At 46.3% G+C, this 17,483-nt stretch overlaps 7 protein-coding genes across 7 annotated transcripts in view; 4 read left to right on the top strand and 3 right to left on the bottom strand.

Annotated features, from left to right (window-relative positions):
- Positions 1 to 1,674, bottom strand: part of VTP01DRAFT_3914 (uncharacterized protein) — a gene marked incomplete at both ends in the record, with an annotated part of 3,395 nt that extends 1,721 nt beyond the window's left edge. Inside the window, 5 exons of the mRNA XM_069382538.1 lie at positions 26 to 553; positions 617 to 861; positions 929 to 1,178; positions 1,232 to 1,264; positions 1,645 to 1,674. Of these exons, the coding sequence (XP_069235848.1) occupies positions 26 to 553; positions 617 to 861; positions 929 to 1,178; positions 1,232 to 1,264; positions 1,645 to 1,674 (1,086 nt within the window). The remainder of the gene's footprint in view (positions 1 to 25; positions 554 to 616; positions 862 to 928; positions 1,179 to 1,231; positions 1,265 to 1,644) is intronic.
- Positions 1,675 to 1,948: 274 nt separating this feature from the next.
- Positions 1,949 to 5,292, bottom strand: VTP01DRAFT_3915 (uncharacterized protein; the record flags this gene model as incomplete). The annotated part of the gene is made up of 12 exons (XM_069382539.1): positions 1,949 to 2,395; positions 2,468 to 3,207; positions 3,268 to 3,283; positions 3,341 to 3,948; positions 3,999 to 4,043; positions 4,105 to 4,213; positions 4,272 to 4,396; positions 4,451 to 4,547; positions 4,606 to 4,766; positions 4,823 to 4,904; positions 4,964 to 5,121; positions 5,181 to 5,292. The coding sequence occupies 12 exons, from the start codon at positions 5,290 to 5,292 to the stop codon at positions 1,949 to 1,951; spliced, it is 2,700 nt and encodes an 899-aa protein (XP_069235849.1).
- A 931-nt stretch (positions 5,293 to 6,223) lies between these two features.
- Positions 6,224 to 8,163, top strand: VTP01DRAFT_3916 (uncharacterized protein; the record flags this gene model as incomplete). The annotated part of the gene is made up of 5 exons (XM_069382540.1): positions 6,224 to 6,533; positions 6,596 to 6,721; positions 6,785 to 6,884; positions 6,940 to 7,483; positions 7,549 to 8,163. The coding sequence occupies 5 exons, from the start codon at positions 6,224 to 6,226 to the stop codon at positions 8,161 to 8,163; spliced, it is 1,695 nt and encodes a 564-aa protein (XP_069235850.1).
- Positions 8,164 to 9,849: 1,686 nt separating this feature from the next.
- On the top strand, positions 9,850 to 11,594 carry VTP01DRAFT_3917 (uncharacterized protein; the record flags this gene model as incomplete). The annotated part of the gene is made up of 4 exons (XM_069382541.1): positions 9,850 to 9,871; positions 9,933 to 10,009; positions 10,062 to 10,121; positions 10,191 to 11,594. 4 exons carry the CDS (start codon positions 9,850 to 9,852, stop codon positions 11,592 to 11,594), a joined length of 1,563 nt encoding a protein of 520 aa, XP_069235851.1.
- Positions 11,595 to 11,625: 31 nt separating this feature from the next.
- VTP01DRAFT_3918 (uncharacterized protein) lies at positions 11,626 to 12,358 on the bottom strand (the record flags this gene model as incomplete). The annotated part of the gene is made up of 2 exons (XM_069382542.1): positions 11,626 to 12,253; positions 12,312 to 12,358. The coding sequence occupies 2 exons, from the start codon at positions 12,356 to 12,358 to the stop codon at positions 11,626 to 11,628; spliced, it is 675 nt and encodes a 224-aa protein (XP_069235852.1).
- A 322-nt stretch (positions 12,359 to 12,680) lies between these two features.
- Positions 12,681 to 15,428, top strand: VTP01DRAFT_3919 (uncharacterized protein; the record flags this gene model as incomplete). Its single annotated transcript, XM_069382543.1, has 2 exons — positions 12,681 to 14,039; positions 14,097 to 15,428. The coding sequence occupies 2 exons, from the start codon at positions 12,681 to 12,683 to the stop codon at positions 15,426 to 15,428; spliced, it is 2,691 nt and encodes an 896-aa protein (XP_069235853.1).
- Positions 15,429 to 15,701: 273 nt separating this feature from the next.
- On the top strand, positions 15,702 to 17,305 carry VTP01DRAFT_3920 (uncharacterized protein; the record flags this gene model as incomplete). The annotated part of the gene is made up of 2 exons (XM_069382545.1): positions 15,702 to 16,445; positions 16,514 to 17,305. The coding sequence occupies 2 exons, from the start codon at positions 15,702 to 15,704 to the stop codon at positions 17,303 to 17,305; spliced, it is 1,536 nt and encodes a 511-aa protein (XP_069235854.1).
- Positions 17,306 to 17,483: the final 178 nt, after the last annotated feature.

The raw sequence follows: 17,483 nt of genomic DNA on the forward strand, positions 1-17,483 counted from the left end.
CGGGACCTTCGTACAAATTGACAACACGGTAGCGCTGGGCAGTGACAGGGGAAGGCAAGTGGATACAAATCATTTCCAGAAGGGCATCACCAGCAGGCAAGAACTTGCGCATGACAACCTTGAGCAATTGCTTGCCCTCGAGATCCTTCTCTTCGTTCTTGAGGTTGATTTCCAACTTCTCCAAGAGAGTGGGGATGACATCCTTCTTGAAGTTCATGATGGAGTCGAAGATCTTGTAGATAGGGTCCAAGACGAACATGTTGAAGGCACGCTCGAGAGGCTTGCCATCAGCGTCAGTGCTCTTGTTGGTCCACTTCTTGGTCTTGGGGTTGAAGTAGTTCTCACCCCAGAGACGCTGCATCATCTTCTCCTTGTCAACACCGAACTTCTTGGAGTAACGGACGGCGAACTGACGAAGGGTGAAACCCCAACCGTGAAGACCGGAGGCGAAAGCAACGGTACCCTTTTCGGGGTAGACCTGAACATCACCGAGAGCCTCATCGAAGTAGGTGGCGATGATGACATTAACGGATTCAATGGTACGGGAGAAAGCCTACATGTAGGGATATTCATCTAAGCACAGTGCTCCAATAAGTAACGAGATATCTTATCTTACGTTGTACAATTCCTCCTTGTCCAATTGGAGTTCGAGAAGGGCACGATCAACCTTGTTGATACAGACAACGGGCTTGATACGCTCACCAAGGGCCTGACGCAAGACAGTCTCAGTCTGGACGCAGACGCCTTCAATACAGTCGACAACGACGAGAGCACCGTCAGTGACACGTAGGGCAGCAGTGACTTCAGAAGAGAAGTCAACGTGACCGGGAGAGTCAATCAAGTTGATCAAGAAAGAAGAACCTAATCGTCGCATCATATCATTAGTAACATAGCAACAAGCATTGCTGTTTTTATAGTTGATTCATACCTTCGGTCTTCTGGCCCTTGATTTCCTTGATGTCCTCTTCGTGCTCCAAGGCGAAGTACATGGAGATAGCAGTGGACTTGATAGTGATACCACGCTCTTGTTCGTCTTTACGGGTGTCCATGAAACGGGTCTCACCAGCACGACCAGCAGATATAATACCGGCCTTGGAGACCAAGGAGTCGGTCAAGGTGGATTTACCGTGATCGACGTGGGCAATGACGGACATGTTACGGACATTCGTAACACGGTCCTACGAAATTATCAGTACAACTTCCAGCGTGCGTCGTAATATATGCTACCAACCATCAAACCGCGGATTTCCTCGATGGTAAAGTTCTACAATGCAAAAGAAACGTCAAAATCTCGAGTATTTGCTAGCAAAGACGAGTATGGAGTACTTACAACTATTCAGAGTAGAAGGAATAAACAGCATCGCGAAGAAATGTCGTATTAGCAATCCATCTCCAGGACGTGCCCGAGAACTCCAAAGATATCCAATTGTCGGTTCAACCATCCATCCATCCATCCGTCCCGCATACACGTCAATCAACCCCACCAAATCCATCTGCTGCTATGATACGTACCCATTTTTCAGAAGGAAGTAGTAAGGAAAGATTCCACACAAACCCCTATGTGTGTCTTTGATATTCATGGGCCGTCGCTGCTCATCTGTTTCTGATTGGCTGCTTAGACCCTGTACCACGCGGTTTTGACACTGCGCTCGTTAACCGCAGTATTAGCTGCATTGCGCGATGTGGTGATGTTCTTCTTTATTCTAGGGATGTTTTCGGCCACTGACAATGGATGGGTAGGTTTTGGAGACAAACATGTGCGTCATGAGGGTTTTGGGAACAGCACGCACAGACGCCTAATGCCAATGTGCATAAAACAAATGATGTGTTGAATACAACATTCACACGGGTCATGAGGAAAGACCTATATAAGGGAATATGCGAGCCTAGCCGAGACCAAGAGATGCAGTTATGCATTTGCGTTGGGATAATGTTCAAAATTGGACGTTTATTGCTCTAAACGGCTTTGTAATTGTTCAACCTTTTCAGCCAAGGAAGCTACCAATTCTTCTAACTGAATTCTCTTTTCACGTTCCTCCTGCAGTTGACGCTCAAGTTCCTTGCGTGATTTCTCAACTTCGTTCTTAGTAAAGTTCTTCAGCTTAGTCTCCAAAACTTCATTGCTTCCACCAGACGAAGGCATGTTGAATCGGGAGGCAATGTTTCTAACACCGGTTGGGCGCGGAGGCTCCTCTGCTTCCTCCTTCTTTGTTTCCTGCTCGTGAGCTGGAGCCGGTTCCCACATTCGCCGTTGAACAGGCTTGAGATTTTTCAGCTCAGGCGGCGTGCCACCGGCGAAAGGTGTAGGGAATTTGGTAAAGATAGGCTTAATTGGCTTGGCTGGTGGAGTCGGTTCCTCCTTGGGCTCTTCCTTCTTGGGCTCTTCTGGTGGAGTCTATGTGGAGAAACGAATTAATAAAATATACTGTTTCACGTACAGAGGGGCTGTGCAATTCTAAAGCTTTACCTGGTCGAGCTGTTGCTGCAGCATCTCCATCTGACTGGGTTCCTCTTTTCTTGTCTCGGGCGAACGACGAGCACGTGCTGGACGAGCTCGTGAAGGTGCCGACAAACGAGGTCCAGAAGGCTGCATTTCGAGTTCCTGTCGCTTCGGTTCTGTCTCAGCTTCCTCTGAAACTTCCTTTGTCGCGGTAGATTCAGAGCTTTCTTCCGGCTTTGCCAAGTTCTCTTCAGGACCAACTGCTATTATTTCATCTTTTTCCAATGCTTGTTCTCCTTTAGTTTCCTTCTCCTGTTCTTTCACTTGTTGAGATTCAGACTCTTCTATTGCGGCCTTTTCTTCTTCTTCTTCTTCTTCTTCCTCCTCCTTCTTCTCTGCAGCTTGCTCCTGTACAGGTTTAGATTCGGAACTCTGTTCTGTTTCAGTAGCTTCAGCGATGGGTTCGGTGGAAGGAGCAGCAGTGGCTGGCGATGGAGACGCCAAGTCTACAGATTCGCTTGATCTGCGAGAAGGAATGCTTGGTGGTCGACCAGGAACTGCAGGCGGCGAAGCGACATCGGCAGATTCGCTCGACTTTCGTGAAGGTGTCACAGGAGGTCTACCGGGAACCGGCGGCGGTGGCGAGGCAAGGTTGCCCGACTCGCTCGATGGTCGCGAGCTTGGAATCGATGGTCTGCCTGGAATAGCAGGTGGTGAATTGGCAGGAGACAAGGGGACATCATTTTCAGCTTCATCATGTTTCTGCTCTGTACTCAATAGTTAGTATTTCGTAAGTAACTCCGTTCCGATGGAGACGTCGCATGTACCTGTAGCAACAGCCGTCTACATTCACAAGATCAGAAATCATTAAATAAATCAGTATCCTCGACCATCACTTACAGCAGTAGACTCATTATCCAAACGTTCTTGAGGAAACTGCACTGATTCTTCTTTTGTTGCAACGGCCTCCTTCGTAGTAGTCTCGTTAGACACAGCAGAGGGAACCTCTTCTGCTGGCTCCTTCTCATGCAAAGACTTTGGACGAGTAGATGGCTCTGGTACTGGTGGTGGGCGAGTTTCTGGAAGAGGAGGCGGGCGTTCGCCAACTTCAGATGTCGTGCGGGGAGCTTGGGGGATTTCGGGAACTGGAGGAGGAATTTCGTTGGATGGTGAGATGGTTTGGTCATGAACAGAACCAGGGCGGCTTGAAGTAGCCATCGATGTAGGGCGAGACGATTTATCAGGTAGAGGAGGAGCACGTTGACTTATGCCAGTAGATACTCGCGATGCAGAGGTCGAGCTGAACGACTGTTGAGAACCGGTCGATGCGATCGATTTTCGTGATCGAACAGGTGGGGGCGAGGCAATCGTTTCTTCTTCCACTTCTTTCACAAAGTTGCTAGGGAATACACCGGTCTGACCTCGCTCCGTTGTACCTTTCCACCAGCCTTCATCGACATTCTTGTCGATGACATTAACGTATTCTCCTCTCAAAAGGTTCAATTCGTCTAGTAATAACGAGTTAGATTAGGAGAGTGTAAGTCCCTATATTGCCTACCTTCATTTTCTGCGTCATATGGATGAAGGACGATAGCCTTGGCAACTATGCAGCATTTATTGATAAGGATGATCGAGTTACTCACATATAATAACCCGAAACTTACTGTATTTTGTAGGCTCCGTTTCTGCCTTTGGCTGTTTCTCAGAAGGCATAGTCGGTGCAGCTTCAGGCTGCTTTTCAGCAGCTTGTGACAACTCGTTTGCAGGCTTTGGCTTTGGGTACATGTTTCTTAGCGAGTCCAGTCTTAGTGCAAAGTCTTGGTCGACATACCTGCTCCTCTTCAGTCTTCTTGATACCACCCGTCTTTTTCAAGACAGGAAATCCTCCAGCCAAGACACTGCCAATTCCACCCTGTTTCACACCATAAGCAGCCAGTTTAAAGGCGGGCTTGCTCGCTAAAGAATGGTTAGCATCAGTGTTATTATTCAAAATTAGCAGCGTACACTCACGTTCAGCATTTTCGGCAACGTCTTCTTTGTTCTTCGATGCTTCAACTGATTGTAAGCCTAGATCTGGTCGACCGGGCATATCGATATCTTCTACGAACTATATATAGATTCATAAGTTATCGCCTTAACTCTCTTACCGGAGACTATATACCAACCTCAGCAGGAAATCGACCAACTTTTCCATTGATCTCGCCTTTGAGCCATCCATCATCGAAGCGCTCATACAAAGTCACGATTCCTCCTCTGTGTAATGTCAATTCGTCGGGGCCTTGCATAGCATAATCTTCCATGACACGAGCCATGCCGATGGGTTTTGCTATCCTCAACGTCAGTCGAGCTTTTCAACACAAAGTGTAAGAATCTCATACTTACGCGGAGCCGCTTCTGGTTCATGTTCCTGGTTGGTCTCTTCTGCTTCAGCTGTCTTCTCCTCAGACTGTGCAGGTTCTACAAACTGGCCACCAAGTCAGACAATTATGCCAAGATAATGACAACAAGAGAGGTAATACTTGCATTGCTAGGGAAATAACCAGAGGTACCGTCCTCTTTCTTGCCAACCCACCAGTCAGGATCGGAGCTGTCTGTCACAATGACCCTGTCGCCCTTGGCAAGCTGCAATTCATCTTCGCGCTGTGGCTCGTAGGGATGATGAGCAATGACTATCGTGTCGCCTGAAAATGTTTGTGAGCATCTCATCGACAGGAAACAAAGAGACAGTGGCAGGTTGTACCTGACATTACGAGGCAGTTTGGTTCGTGAGAAGAGGGTTTTCGAGGAAACGATATGCGAAATGAGTGCGGGAGCGAAATTGCCACGAGGTTTGCGCTCCCCTTTAATGGCATGGCTGGGAACACATGTTGGGCAATGCCAAGTTCACCAATCCACTGTGTCACTCAATATATTGAGCTACGCTTTACTGTAACCGTTAAGAGCCAGGCCTCCCCGCCATTCCTTGTATGATGACTTCACGTCAAACGTATTTCCTTTTCCTTCGCCTGCTTTGGAATTAAAGAATAATCCGTCAAGTTTCAAGCTGCATTGATTATTATCAGATCATATAAGTGCCGTACCTATGTGAGTGCAGTGGATTACATTAGTAACACGGGTAGAATCAAATCACAGTTAATAAATAGCCGTCAAATGTTGAAGGTGTAGCATTTCCTCTTGGGCAAAGAAGTTCCATCCGTGCTAGTTCATGCTATCCATCCGGCTCTTTCCCAAGCATCACTCCTGTTTTCTAGCGATCTTCGCAGAATGGAAAAATGCAATGGCAACGGTATGAAACATTCTATAGGCATGTTCAAGGATTCACAGAGCGTCTGGTCAAGACCTATTTATACAGACTTTTTGGCAAATCGATCGTCTGGTTTATGCATCTAGGGACGCTTTTTGATACGTGACATGCTAAATGCCAGCAATAATAGCATTAGAGAAAGTCCTGAATACTGCCACGTGCGAGAAGACTTTGCCATAAGTTTCTTCTTACTACTTGCTCGGTATGGTAAAAATCCCCAGCTTCTGTGGAACGATTTACTAGTTAAAGAGAAAATTTCGACGTGTATAATCGTGACGATGCTATAAACTATGATAATTCTTTGTTTATTGCGAGGTAAGCTACTTTACACATGCGAACCTACAACCAGCAAGCGCAACGCACTGTCGGCACAGTAACTTGGTACCTTCCACTTTGGGAATCCGACGCATTTGTTTGGACTTTTTTTTTTCCTGTCAACTCCTCCTCTCTCTTTCTCGATCGCGAGCTGTTCTTCTGCCATGAACAAAAACCATAAGCGAAACCGCGCCCGCAGCGGCCACAACAAGCACAAGAAGAACAACCGCAACTGGTTCTGGAAGCGCAAGAACGCTGTTGCGCCTGAACAAGGTGTCTCCAATGCTTCCCGCACTGTATTCAAACCCGTTTACGATCGCAAGAATCTCAAGCTACAGTGGGCATTTGCCAACGAAATTGGTCCTGGTTTAGTTAATTGCGGCAACACTTGCTTCCTGAATGCAATGTTGCAATGTCTGTCATACACTCCACCGCTGGCCCAAGCTGTGCTGGAGAGCAAACACAGTGCTAAATGTAATTTTTTTTTCTGATCCAGAAAATGGCAAAAAATAACCCGTACTAACGGTCAGGAATAGGCCAAAATCAAAACTTCTGTGCAATGTGCGCCTTCGAGTCACATATTCATCGAGTGTTCTCTCCCGGCATGTCCGGTCTTCGTGGTCGATCTATCGCACCAAGAGGTTTTACATCACGACTCCCAGGTAAGAAAGAGTATATGAAGGGATTGAACTGTCGATTAAAGTGGGAATTTTACCTCCATTTAGCATTGTCTCCCGATTTTAAACTTGGTCGCCAGGAAGACTCTCATGAACTGTTAATGTGCCTGCTCAATAACTTCCAGAAAGCCGCACTCTATGGACTTGGGTAAGTGAAAATTGGTAGACCATTGCGAGACTTTTTATGCTAACGAACATGAAAGCGATGAAAAGAAGATTCCACCTAAAGTAAAGGAGTCTACCTTGGTGCACACTGTTTTTGGAAATCAAGTCCGATCGCAAGTCAAATGCATGAAATGCAACGCAAAATCCAACACCTTCCAAACCCAACTCGACTTTAGCGTAGATATTGAAAGAATCAGCAATTTGCATTCAGCCTTCAAGAGGTACACTGCGATGGAAAAGATTTCAGGCTACAGCTGCTCGAAGTGCAAGCGCCCAGTCGATGCCGGGAAGCAAATGATGATTTCAAAGCTGCCAAACTCCTTGATCGTACACCTCAAAAGATTTGGTTTTAACCGTTACACCGGTGACGCAAAGAAACTAGGCCACAAAGTAGAATATCCCGAGACGCTCGACATGGCACCTTTCCTAAGTCCGGAAGACAAAGAACGACAGCTCAAATTTGGAACCAAATACCATCTCCACAGTGTGGTAGTACATGATGGATATAGCTGCGATTTCGGCCATTACTACGCATACACAAAGGGCTCCGACAGTCGATGGTACGAAATGAATGATGCAACAGTGAGTATACTTTATATTATAGCTTTACGCTCGTATGAATACCGTGTTGATATTGGACCTTCTAGGTTAGGAAATGTTCCGAGAAGGAAGCCTTAAATCAAAATGCATACGTCCTCATTTATACCAAAGAAGTTACCGAATTATTCAACGATAAAGCATCAGTGAAGCAAGACAAAGAATCAGGAAAAGGAGATGAAGGAAATGAGAAGAAGATACCGGAACATCAAGAAAAGTCACAGAAGAATGGAAGCAAGATACCACCAAGCCAGGAGCCGCCTGAAAATAAGCGATCAAGTTCACAGGAAGAGAAGATGGAGACAAAGCCCACAGAAAGTCAGAAGAAATCACAACAAAAGCTGGATGTATTGATGAAGCAGCTTTCAAATTCATCGAATAGCGGAAGCGAAGGATCAGACTCATCGGACAGTGGAAGCGAAATGTTTGTAAAGCAAATTGACTCTAGAAAACGTCGAAGAGAAGATTCCGAGCAATCAAACGAAATCTTCCAGCACGAACGGGTTGTTAAACGACTCAGAGCACCTTTGGAAACTCCATTATCTGATCGACCGAGCCAATGGCTCGTTAAACCTGTAACATCCAAAAGACAGTCTTTCAGGTCAACATCTCCGCCTACTTACACAGGCGCTGTAAACGACGCTGCCAATTGGCACGTTAAATAAGTTTGTAAACTAACTTATTATTGTATATACATCACTAAACACAGTCTTTGAGTAATCCATTTCCTCTTCAGATGTAAAACACTGATCCGGCCAGACTTTAAAAATGGTTTCCCTCTAGTTATTGGCTCTTTTTCCAAAAATTTGCTGTGGAAGCACTTTTTTGTGGAAGCTGTAGTGATCTGAGGAGCGGGTGAAGGACCGAATTTTATATGGAAAACCACAATTAATTAATTTATACACCTTCCACGTGAATTGGATGGAAGAGTGTATTACACGATGTGGGCTACAAAATTAATGTTCGCTTTTGGAGTTTGGCAGGCAGAACAGACACCAATCTAAGGAACTCGACTTTGAAAAGTTTTGGTTTCAGCACCTGTATTCCCAAAGTCCCCAGTGTCTTTGCGCGAAGAGCATCGCGACGAAGGAGCGGTCCAACGCGTTCAGGAGATAAAGAGGTGAACACTATTGTTATGGACCAAGCCGAAAATGCCTGTCGTATGTGCGCGGCGACTCAGGAAGGCCAACAGCAAACTAAGAATATATTCCATCGAGCGCCGGTCTGAATAAACCGGAAATTCGACGGCGCGTTGTTTGCAGTAGCGAAGTGGATGCAAAACCGCCGTCAAATGGAGGTCTATGAAGGTCAAGCGAGTATTACAACGCCTCGAATTCACTGAAAATATTCCTCAAACGTCGAACTCATCCTGAAAATTATTGAACCTGGCACGCGAAAAGACACAACACTTTGTGCAACTTCCTTCTTTGCTACTCGATTTCCGTTTGGGTCGATAAAATCCAGAAATGTCAAGCTTTCGCATAGGTTTCCATGATTTTTTTTTCTTCTGCATGCATATAAAAGCTTCGAAAGACGAATCAACGGGAGTTTCTTCTTTTGATGTTCGCTTCAGCATTTCGTCTCCAACTTGATGTTATTCTTCCAAAATACTGTGCCAATGACGTTGCAATCATTGTGGTGAAACCGGTCATGTTCGACGTTCCAGCAGACTATGCATCTACAACAGTCCCGATGCGTACGTATTGCATGTCATACTGCTGTATATTATCATCGAGTGCTGTCAATTGATATATACATTACAAAGAAGATTGTGAAACAACATTCGAAGTTCCCAGGATGTAAAGCACTGTTTCTGATAACAGAAAATTTTTTGTCGAGATGCTTATAAAATGAGCAATCCCCTCATTTCTTTTTTTATCTTTATCTTTTACAGAGATAATGATATGGTAAGCTAGAACATCAAATCTTTTAAGATTGCAAACGATTGACCGTTGATGCAGATTGAAGCACGTTTATATATACCTCTTGACCGAATTATGCATGTAGCATCTCTGCTCTCTGGAGTCTTCCCCTGGGCTCTGTGATCTCTTGCGTCTATACAAAACTTTACTCATATTCTATGGCGTGCGTACGGCGTGATAAGTATTTTTTGCTTGCAAGTGCATATCATTCTATTCAAGCAAGTCTCCTCTCTGTATGTAGAAGCATTCCTCCGTCCCGGATGGTGCCTGCTGGTGCGCCGCCCGCCTCAAAAATGTATTTTTTTATACATTGTCCTTTCCCCTTTGCCCGCGTCTGCCCTGCCCCGACACGATGCGTGGTCCCCGCCAAGAGCGGGAAAACAATATGTTTATATTCTGGGATGCGGGCAGCGGTCCAGATTCCGAATAATGTGTTCCTCGCGAATTCCAGGTACAATCAGTAATGCCTGCCCTTCTAATTAGAAACTGACTTGGCGGCTCATTGTCCTCAGCAACTCTCTTGGCGTCCAGTTTCTTTACCAGTGTGCGTGGTTGCCGAAAGGCACATACGATCGCGGGCTTGTGTAAGGTACTGTTGGATTCACCGTCTGATCTACTTTACTCAACTGACGCGATCAAAGCTCTCACGGAGAGCCCGGAGCCTTCACTGCATGACAATTATAGATAGGCAATGCATCCATGTAAGATTCTCTCTAGTTTTTGCTTCGCCCCATCCAAATGTGATATTGACAGGAACGTCTGCGTAACAGCCACGAAGATCGTATTCGACAACGCAGAAGCAGGTTGCATTAAAGACACCCAAAGGAACCCGAGATTATAATGACAAGGAAATGACTATTCGTGAAAAAATGTTTGCAACGATCGTGCAAGTATTTAGACGACACGGTGCAGTAACTATCGACACACCCGTTTTTGAGTTGAAGGATATATTGGCTGGAAAATACGGAGAGGAAAGCAAATTGATATACGACCTTGCCGACCAAGGCGGTGAATCGTGCTCTCTTCGATACGACTTGACAGTACCGTTTGCGAGATTTGTGGCAATGAATGGCAAAGACTATCAGAACATCAAACGATACCAGATCGCCAAGGTATATCGACGAGACCAACCGGCTATGAACAAGGGTCGTCTGCGAGAGTTTTACCAATGCGATTTTGACATTGCTGGCAAATACGATCCAATGATACCAGACGCAGAAGTGTTGCGAGTCCTGTGCGAAGCGTTGCAGGCGTTAGAGATTGATGAATTCAATATCAAAATTAATCATCGCAAAATATTGGACGGTCTCTTCCAGGTGTGTGGAGTACCTGCTCACGAGATTCGCTCGATATCATCCGCTATCGACAAACTGGACAAGCTGCCGTGGGACAAGGTCAAGCACGAAATGATATATCAGCGGAATATGGACGCAGATGTTGCCGATCGCATCGGCGTGTACGTCAAACTTAAAGGCGACTGTGAACTGCTGGATCGATTGTTGGCAGATAAACGGCTTTCTGAAAACCAGCTTGCTCAACAAGGATTGCACGATATGAAACTTCTCTTCGAATATCTGGAATCGTTTGATATTCACAATAGAATGACGATTGATCTAAGTCTTGCACGTGGCCTTGACTACTACACTGGCGTCATATACGAAGCTATTACGCCACAGTCAGTCGACGGCGGCATTGGATCTGTTGCTGCTGGCGGGCGCTACGACGAACTTGTCGGTATGTTTTCCGGTCGCAATCGAAAAGGCGAGCCCTCTGCTCGGGTACCTTGCGTGGGTGTATCTCTCGGAGTTGAGCGTATTTTCTCGCTATTGATGGCACGCCAAAATCAACGCATCAAGAGCAACGATACTCAAGTTTACATCATTGCAGCCGGCGATGGCTTTTTGAAGGAACGAATGGCGCTGGCAAAGGAGCTCTGGGATCGTGGTATCAGTGCTTCATTTTTGCATAAGAACAAACCAAAACTCGATAAACAGTGGGCAGCATGCGAAAAAGACATGATACCGCTTGCAGTTATCATTGGAAAAGATGAGCTTGACCGCGGTCAAGTACGGCTCAAGGATATGCGTAACAAGGACAAATCGCAAGGCAGTGGCATGCTTGTTGATCGCAAAGACTTGTATGATGTAATAGAAAGGCAATTAAAAGTACAGTAGTAACATATATTCTTCTCCATAATGGCATTATCTATCTTTGGATCTCTGCACCGGGAACATCAGGTGATTGTCGACGCAAACGAGGATCTCGAGGGTTTAGACGGGACATTGACGGCGAAGGGAGGAAAGATGACGGGGAGGAAACGGATGAATCGACAAGGTTGCTACTTTTCAGCGACTTTTCTATATCTTTGATCTCTTTCTTGATATCGACAATCTCTTCCATGCATCGAACGCGCGTCTTGAGCAATCGCTCGTCGAATTCGAGGCACATTTTTTCCAATTTCAAATTGTAAACGTCTTCGTTGCGCTTTTTGTACTCGATATATGAAGCATCATTTTCAATTGCATCGTATGGTGTCCGTGGTTCTTGTCCAGTGTCTTTGCCTGTCGCACCAAGTATCTGCTGTATCGTTTGCTCCTGTTGCTCAACGAAGCTGAACCCGTTTACAATATCAAAATGCCCAGTCTTTGATCGCGGTAGTGACCTCCTATCTGTGTGCTGTGCATGTAACTTTTGGAAGCTTTCAAATTCAACAAGGTGCAGCTGCAAAAGCCGTTTCATTAGGCGTGCATGTCGTTCTTCGGCATTTCGAAGTCTGATCTTTGCGAGTTTTAATGAATTATGATCTTTGATGTGTTCAGGTTGCAAAAACAAACTGCGTGAAATGTCGGTCAGTAACTCATTAAAGAGTCGCTGTGGTCATTTGGACTAACTCTCGATCCGGTTCCTGCTCCAACCAAAAGCGCTCTTTATCCTCCATGACACGAGCACGTATCACGAATGATTCTAAACCAACCGCACTGGAGGGAAGATATTAAATTTCAGGACAGACTACCGTACCTTCACCGCAGCTAACAGCACACTGCAGAATGATGTATAGACGCAATATTGCAAGAAGCATACCGCACGGATTTTGTGATCCACCACATGCTGTAATAATGCTCCTTGAAACATTTACACTCATTTTATGTAGAAAGCAGTTACTGGCAGTTGGCAGATTTAAAAAGTGCTGGAAGGAGGATACTTTCACTTAAGCGCGGGCCAGCTTCAGAAAGATAATCGAAGGAATATAGACACATGAGATGATCAAAATTGATGATGATTCTCTGGATAACAACCAAGGAGGAACTGCATATGACAAAAAGAGGCAACGAACAAATGTCTCCAATCAAAAGCGCACAACGGTAGCAGTCACGATTCGGGATGGCCCGTTTCAAGTGGCCCATGTCAGCGAAAACGCTCGAACGCTTTTTCAGTCAGCCATGTCTGAATGGGGCAATCAATCTGGAGTGCGTCCCTCAGCCTTGTCGCCTGCAAAGCATTTCAGGCGTAACTCGGCGCCTGGAATTGAGTCACTGGGCACTGAATCCTTGGCCGAATTCAAAGCGAGACTTGAGCGCGAGAAGGCTGCGCCGACGCCTTCGCCGACCGTCTCGCAGCGTACAAGACAGCATAGATTGAATGCAGCCCAGGAACAGCGTATGTACCACGACAGTTGCCAGCGGCTTTTGGGTCATATTACGTCCGTCATGGGTATCTGTGAAGACCTTCGATTGTCCAACAAGAAATCGTTCCCTATTCGATATCCACTGATGCACCGTCCAAACGACCGCCCTCTCCCTCAGCGCTCGCAAACTATGGCTATGCCTGGCATGATGTCTCAAGAGGTATTTGAGACTGCATCCCAGCCTGACATTGGATGCAGCTCGTCGTCTGTCATTGACCAAGTGAGACGATCTTCGATTTATTCCATGCAAGAAACGTCGTCTCCATTTGCTCGACAGGCAGACCAGAGCAGATTGCTGAACAGCGAATTTGGCAAGGATTTGAATATCCTTAGCATTGACCTCAAGATGGGACATTCATCTGCAGACCTGCGTACCTTGGAAGGACAATCAATTTCGAACCTGCTTGACGAACGGTTGGGCCAGTGTCTCCGCCATCTGGATAATCTTCACAACCGAGTTGCCGACACTTCTTCCAAAGTGCTCGTTACGGGTGATTTGAATTCCGGCAAGTCGACATTCGTCAATGCCTTGCTCAAACGAGATCTATTGCCTGCCGACCAACAGCCTTGCACCAGCATGTTTTGCGAAGTTCTGGATGCCATGCTAAACGACGGCGTCGAAGCAGCCCACGCTATCCCTGACCCCGAGAAATACAATCGACTCGATCCAAGCACTTACCATGTTATTGAAATGCGTCACTTGTTCCGCGTCGTTGCTGACGAAGGTGACAAGTACAAGATGCTAAAGATCTACGCCAACGACGCTCGATCAACGGAAGAATCTTTGTTACACAACGGTGTTGTTGACATTGCGCTTATTGACTCGCCTGGACTCAACACGGATTCAGTAAAGACTACTGCCGTCTTTGCTCGTCAAGAAGAAATCGACGTTGTTGTGTTCGTCGTCAGCGCTGAGAACCACTTTACCCTTTCGGTAGGTAATTTATTTATCCTGGTTGCAAATGGTTACTCATGTGCTACGATGACGTAGGGCAAGGAATTCCTTTGGAATGCAGCTAACGAGAAGACCCACATCTTCATTGTCGTCAACCGATTCGACTCTATTCGCGATAAAGAGCGCTGCAAGCGTCTCATTTTGGACCAGATCCGTCAGCTGTCGCCTGCAACCTACGCTGACGCCGAGGACCTCGTCCACTTTGTCAGTGCTGGTGAAATTTCACTGGAACCTGGTGCCTACAAGGTGGATGCACCCGAGTTTGCCAGACTTGAGCAACGATTGCGCGCATTTGTTCTCGAGAACAGAACCAAGTCCAAGTTATCGCCGGCCAAAAACTACATGGTCAACCTGCTCACGGACATCGGTGCTTTGTCGAAGTCGAACAGCAAGATGGCCCAGGAGGAATATGAACGTGCTATGAGCGAGCTGCAAGAGGACTTGCCTGCTTATGAAAAATTGCTACGTATACGCGATCGACTGCTGCATCAGGTGGAGAACATGGCCGAGTCTACGGTTTCGAATATCCAGCGCCACGCAACCGGCATCCTGTCCACCGCTGTCGAGACTATCAACGTTGCTGCAGATGGCATCGAGTATCCCGGCATCTTTTTGATTTGGCAATACGCTCAGGATGTCGCCGACACGATGTCGCATGCACTCCTCAAACAGGTTACCAAAGCAGAAGAGCATGCTCGCGAAGAAACTGCTCAGGGCATCGATCGAATCCACGATACAGGCGTTGAGCACCTGGGCAACTACCCCCGCATGGCAACTACCGACAAGATGTTCGGCAAGAACAGAGATCGGCGTTTGTTGATATCTGTGGAGCCTACAGATTTCTTCGATTTTGCACTAGATGAGAAACTATCTGGCTGTGCGCTTTCCTTTGGCGCTGTTGCCATGGTCGGCAGTCGTTTGCTTGGTATCAAGGATACAGTCTCGAGCATTTGGACCTTGTCGAGCACCTTCAGTCAACGCAGTATGAGACAAATGATTTTGCCCGTAGTCAGCATCGCCGGTGTGGGTATGCTGGTCTATGTGGTGTCAGACATGCGCTACGCTGTTAAGCGCAAGCTTATCCGAAAGCTTCAAGCAGCTGCTCGGGATACAGAGTACGTGGAACGCCAAAGCCGACGTATTGGTCGCGAATCTCGCAAAGTTCTCCGTGTGGAAGGCTGGGAAATCCAGAATAGACTTGTTCGAGCTATAGAGAGCAAGGAAAAGAGACGCAACGAGCTCGAAAACAAGGCACACACGTCTCAAGAAACTATTGTTTACTTTGACGGTGTCATGGAGAAATCCGCTGTCCTTTTGGACAAGGTTCAATCGGTACAGATAGACGGAGTGTACCGATCCAGCGATTAATATCCCTTCCCCTTCCTAACCTCTGTATTTCTATCTATCCATTCCTTCCCTTTTTTTCGTCATCTCATTTATATCTGTATAGTCTATCCCCTTCTCCTTTGTTTATATGCTTTACTCCTCAGAATATGTTTCTCAGGGCAGGATCGGCCAGAGACATTTAGGTTCCTAAAAAAGTATAGCTTCCGGATTTGGAAAACCGATCTCAGCTATTGATCGCTATTTCTACCATTTTCTGTTATCGCTTGCAGTACTGGGCTTTGCTTTCAGAGAGTTATGCCTGCTGCAACCCTCGTTTCACATGAGCCTGCCGTGCTGAATGCTGAAACTGGAAACAACACTTACTACCAACAGCCGTCGCCAAAGCAACAGACCAAACAAACATCATCGTTCGATGCCGTCGTAGATACCCAATCTCCATTTACCTTACCTACGCAGCCCTTCTCTGCAGATGATAAACGGCAGCTATACAACCGAGCAGGTAGCAACAGCAACTATGCGGACCTACCACAATCGCTGCCGACGCCTCCTCTTCATGGCAACGAAGAATACAACTACCACGAGAAGTCATCTGCAAACTTCCTATCTGCAGTCTTTGAACGACAGGGCTCGCAGCCAGAATTATCTACTCGACACATCGATGCTTCGTCCTCTGGGAACGCCTTGCAGAACCTTTGGAATTATCTCTTTCCTAGCAGCACCCACTTTACGGTTTCGGATAATCTAAAATTTATCCTAAACTGCTGCATGTGGTATCTTTCTTCATCGCTTACCAACAACACCGGCAAGCAGATCCTCAATGTATTCAAATTCCCGGTCACCTTGACTTTTGTGCAATTTGGATTGGTTGCCATGTGGTGCTACTTGGTGGCGGCGATTTTCCATGTAACAACCATCAGAACACCTACGCAAAAGATTATTTCCACAATGACCCCTCTGGCAGCCTTTTTGATTGTTGGCCACGTTTTCTCCAGCATTGCAATTAGCAGAGTGCCTGTTAGCTTGGTACACACCATCAAGGTACGTTGTCGTCTGGCCTAAGCGTACCATCTTTTCTTTTTAACACTGACAACGCATATTTTGCACAGGCACTGGCTCCCTTATTTACTGTCCTATTTTATCGGTTCATTTTCCAAGTTCAATACACATCCAAGGTTTACTTGTCCCTGCTGCCATTGACTCTGGGTGTCATTCTGGCTTGCACGTTCACCTTTTCCAACAACTTGATAGGCTTGACATGTGCATTCTTGTCCTGCCTTGTCTTTGTTACACAGAATATTTTTAGCAAGAAATTGATCTTCAAGGAAGCCAACATGGGCAAGAGCGATCCCAACAAACTCGACAAGATGAACATGCTGTTCTACTCGTCGATCCTATCCTTTGTACTCATGTCGCCTCTTTGGCTCTACTCGGATGGCGCTGCACTTGTTACTAACGGAGAGACATCGGTGTCCAAGACTCGGCTAATCATGTATTTCTTGCTCAACGGCACGACCAACTTTGGCCAAAACTGGTTTGCATTTACAACCCTTAGCATGACATCACCCGTAACGTATTCCATAGCATCACTTGTGAAACGTATTTTTGTGATCGTCATGAGCATCATTTGGTTCGGCCAGCAAGTTTCCTTTGCCCAGTCCATGGGTATTATGCTGACATTTGTCGGCCTTTGGATGTACCAGAGCGCCAAACGAGACGTCGAACGTGGAGAGACCAAGATCAGAGAGAAGGGCATGGATGTCTTGCCTACTTCTGCGGAGAAGGCAAGTCCCTCGTTTGATAGCAACCACCATGCAGGCACTGCAGCAGGGACGTGGCTTTCATGGATGTCCAACCATTGGAGCAAGACGCTTTCCTCGCGAGAAAGCAAGATCCTGTAAAATTGTATACTCCTGTACCAACCACATTTGTTTTCTTTTTTCCTCTGTTCTCCCATCCCACTTTCCACACATGTTTTTTGCATTCTGTTTCTTATGTGCCGTACTTGCATTCTCTGATCATAGACTCTGCTTTGTTTTCGTTTTATACATATTGACTTGGGATCGAATGAAGAATAGC

The sequence above is a fragment of the Rhizomucor pusillus genome, assembly GCF_041956525.1.
Source record: "Rhizomucor pusillus strain CBS 183.67 unplaced genomic scaffold VTP01scaffold_19, whole genome shotgun sequence".
Lineage (NCBI taxonomy): Eukaryota > Fungi > Mucoromycota > Mucoromycetes > Mucorales > Lichtheimiaceae > Rhizomucor > Rhizomucor pusillus.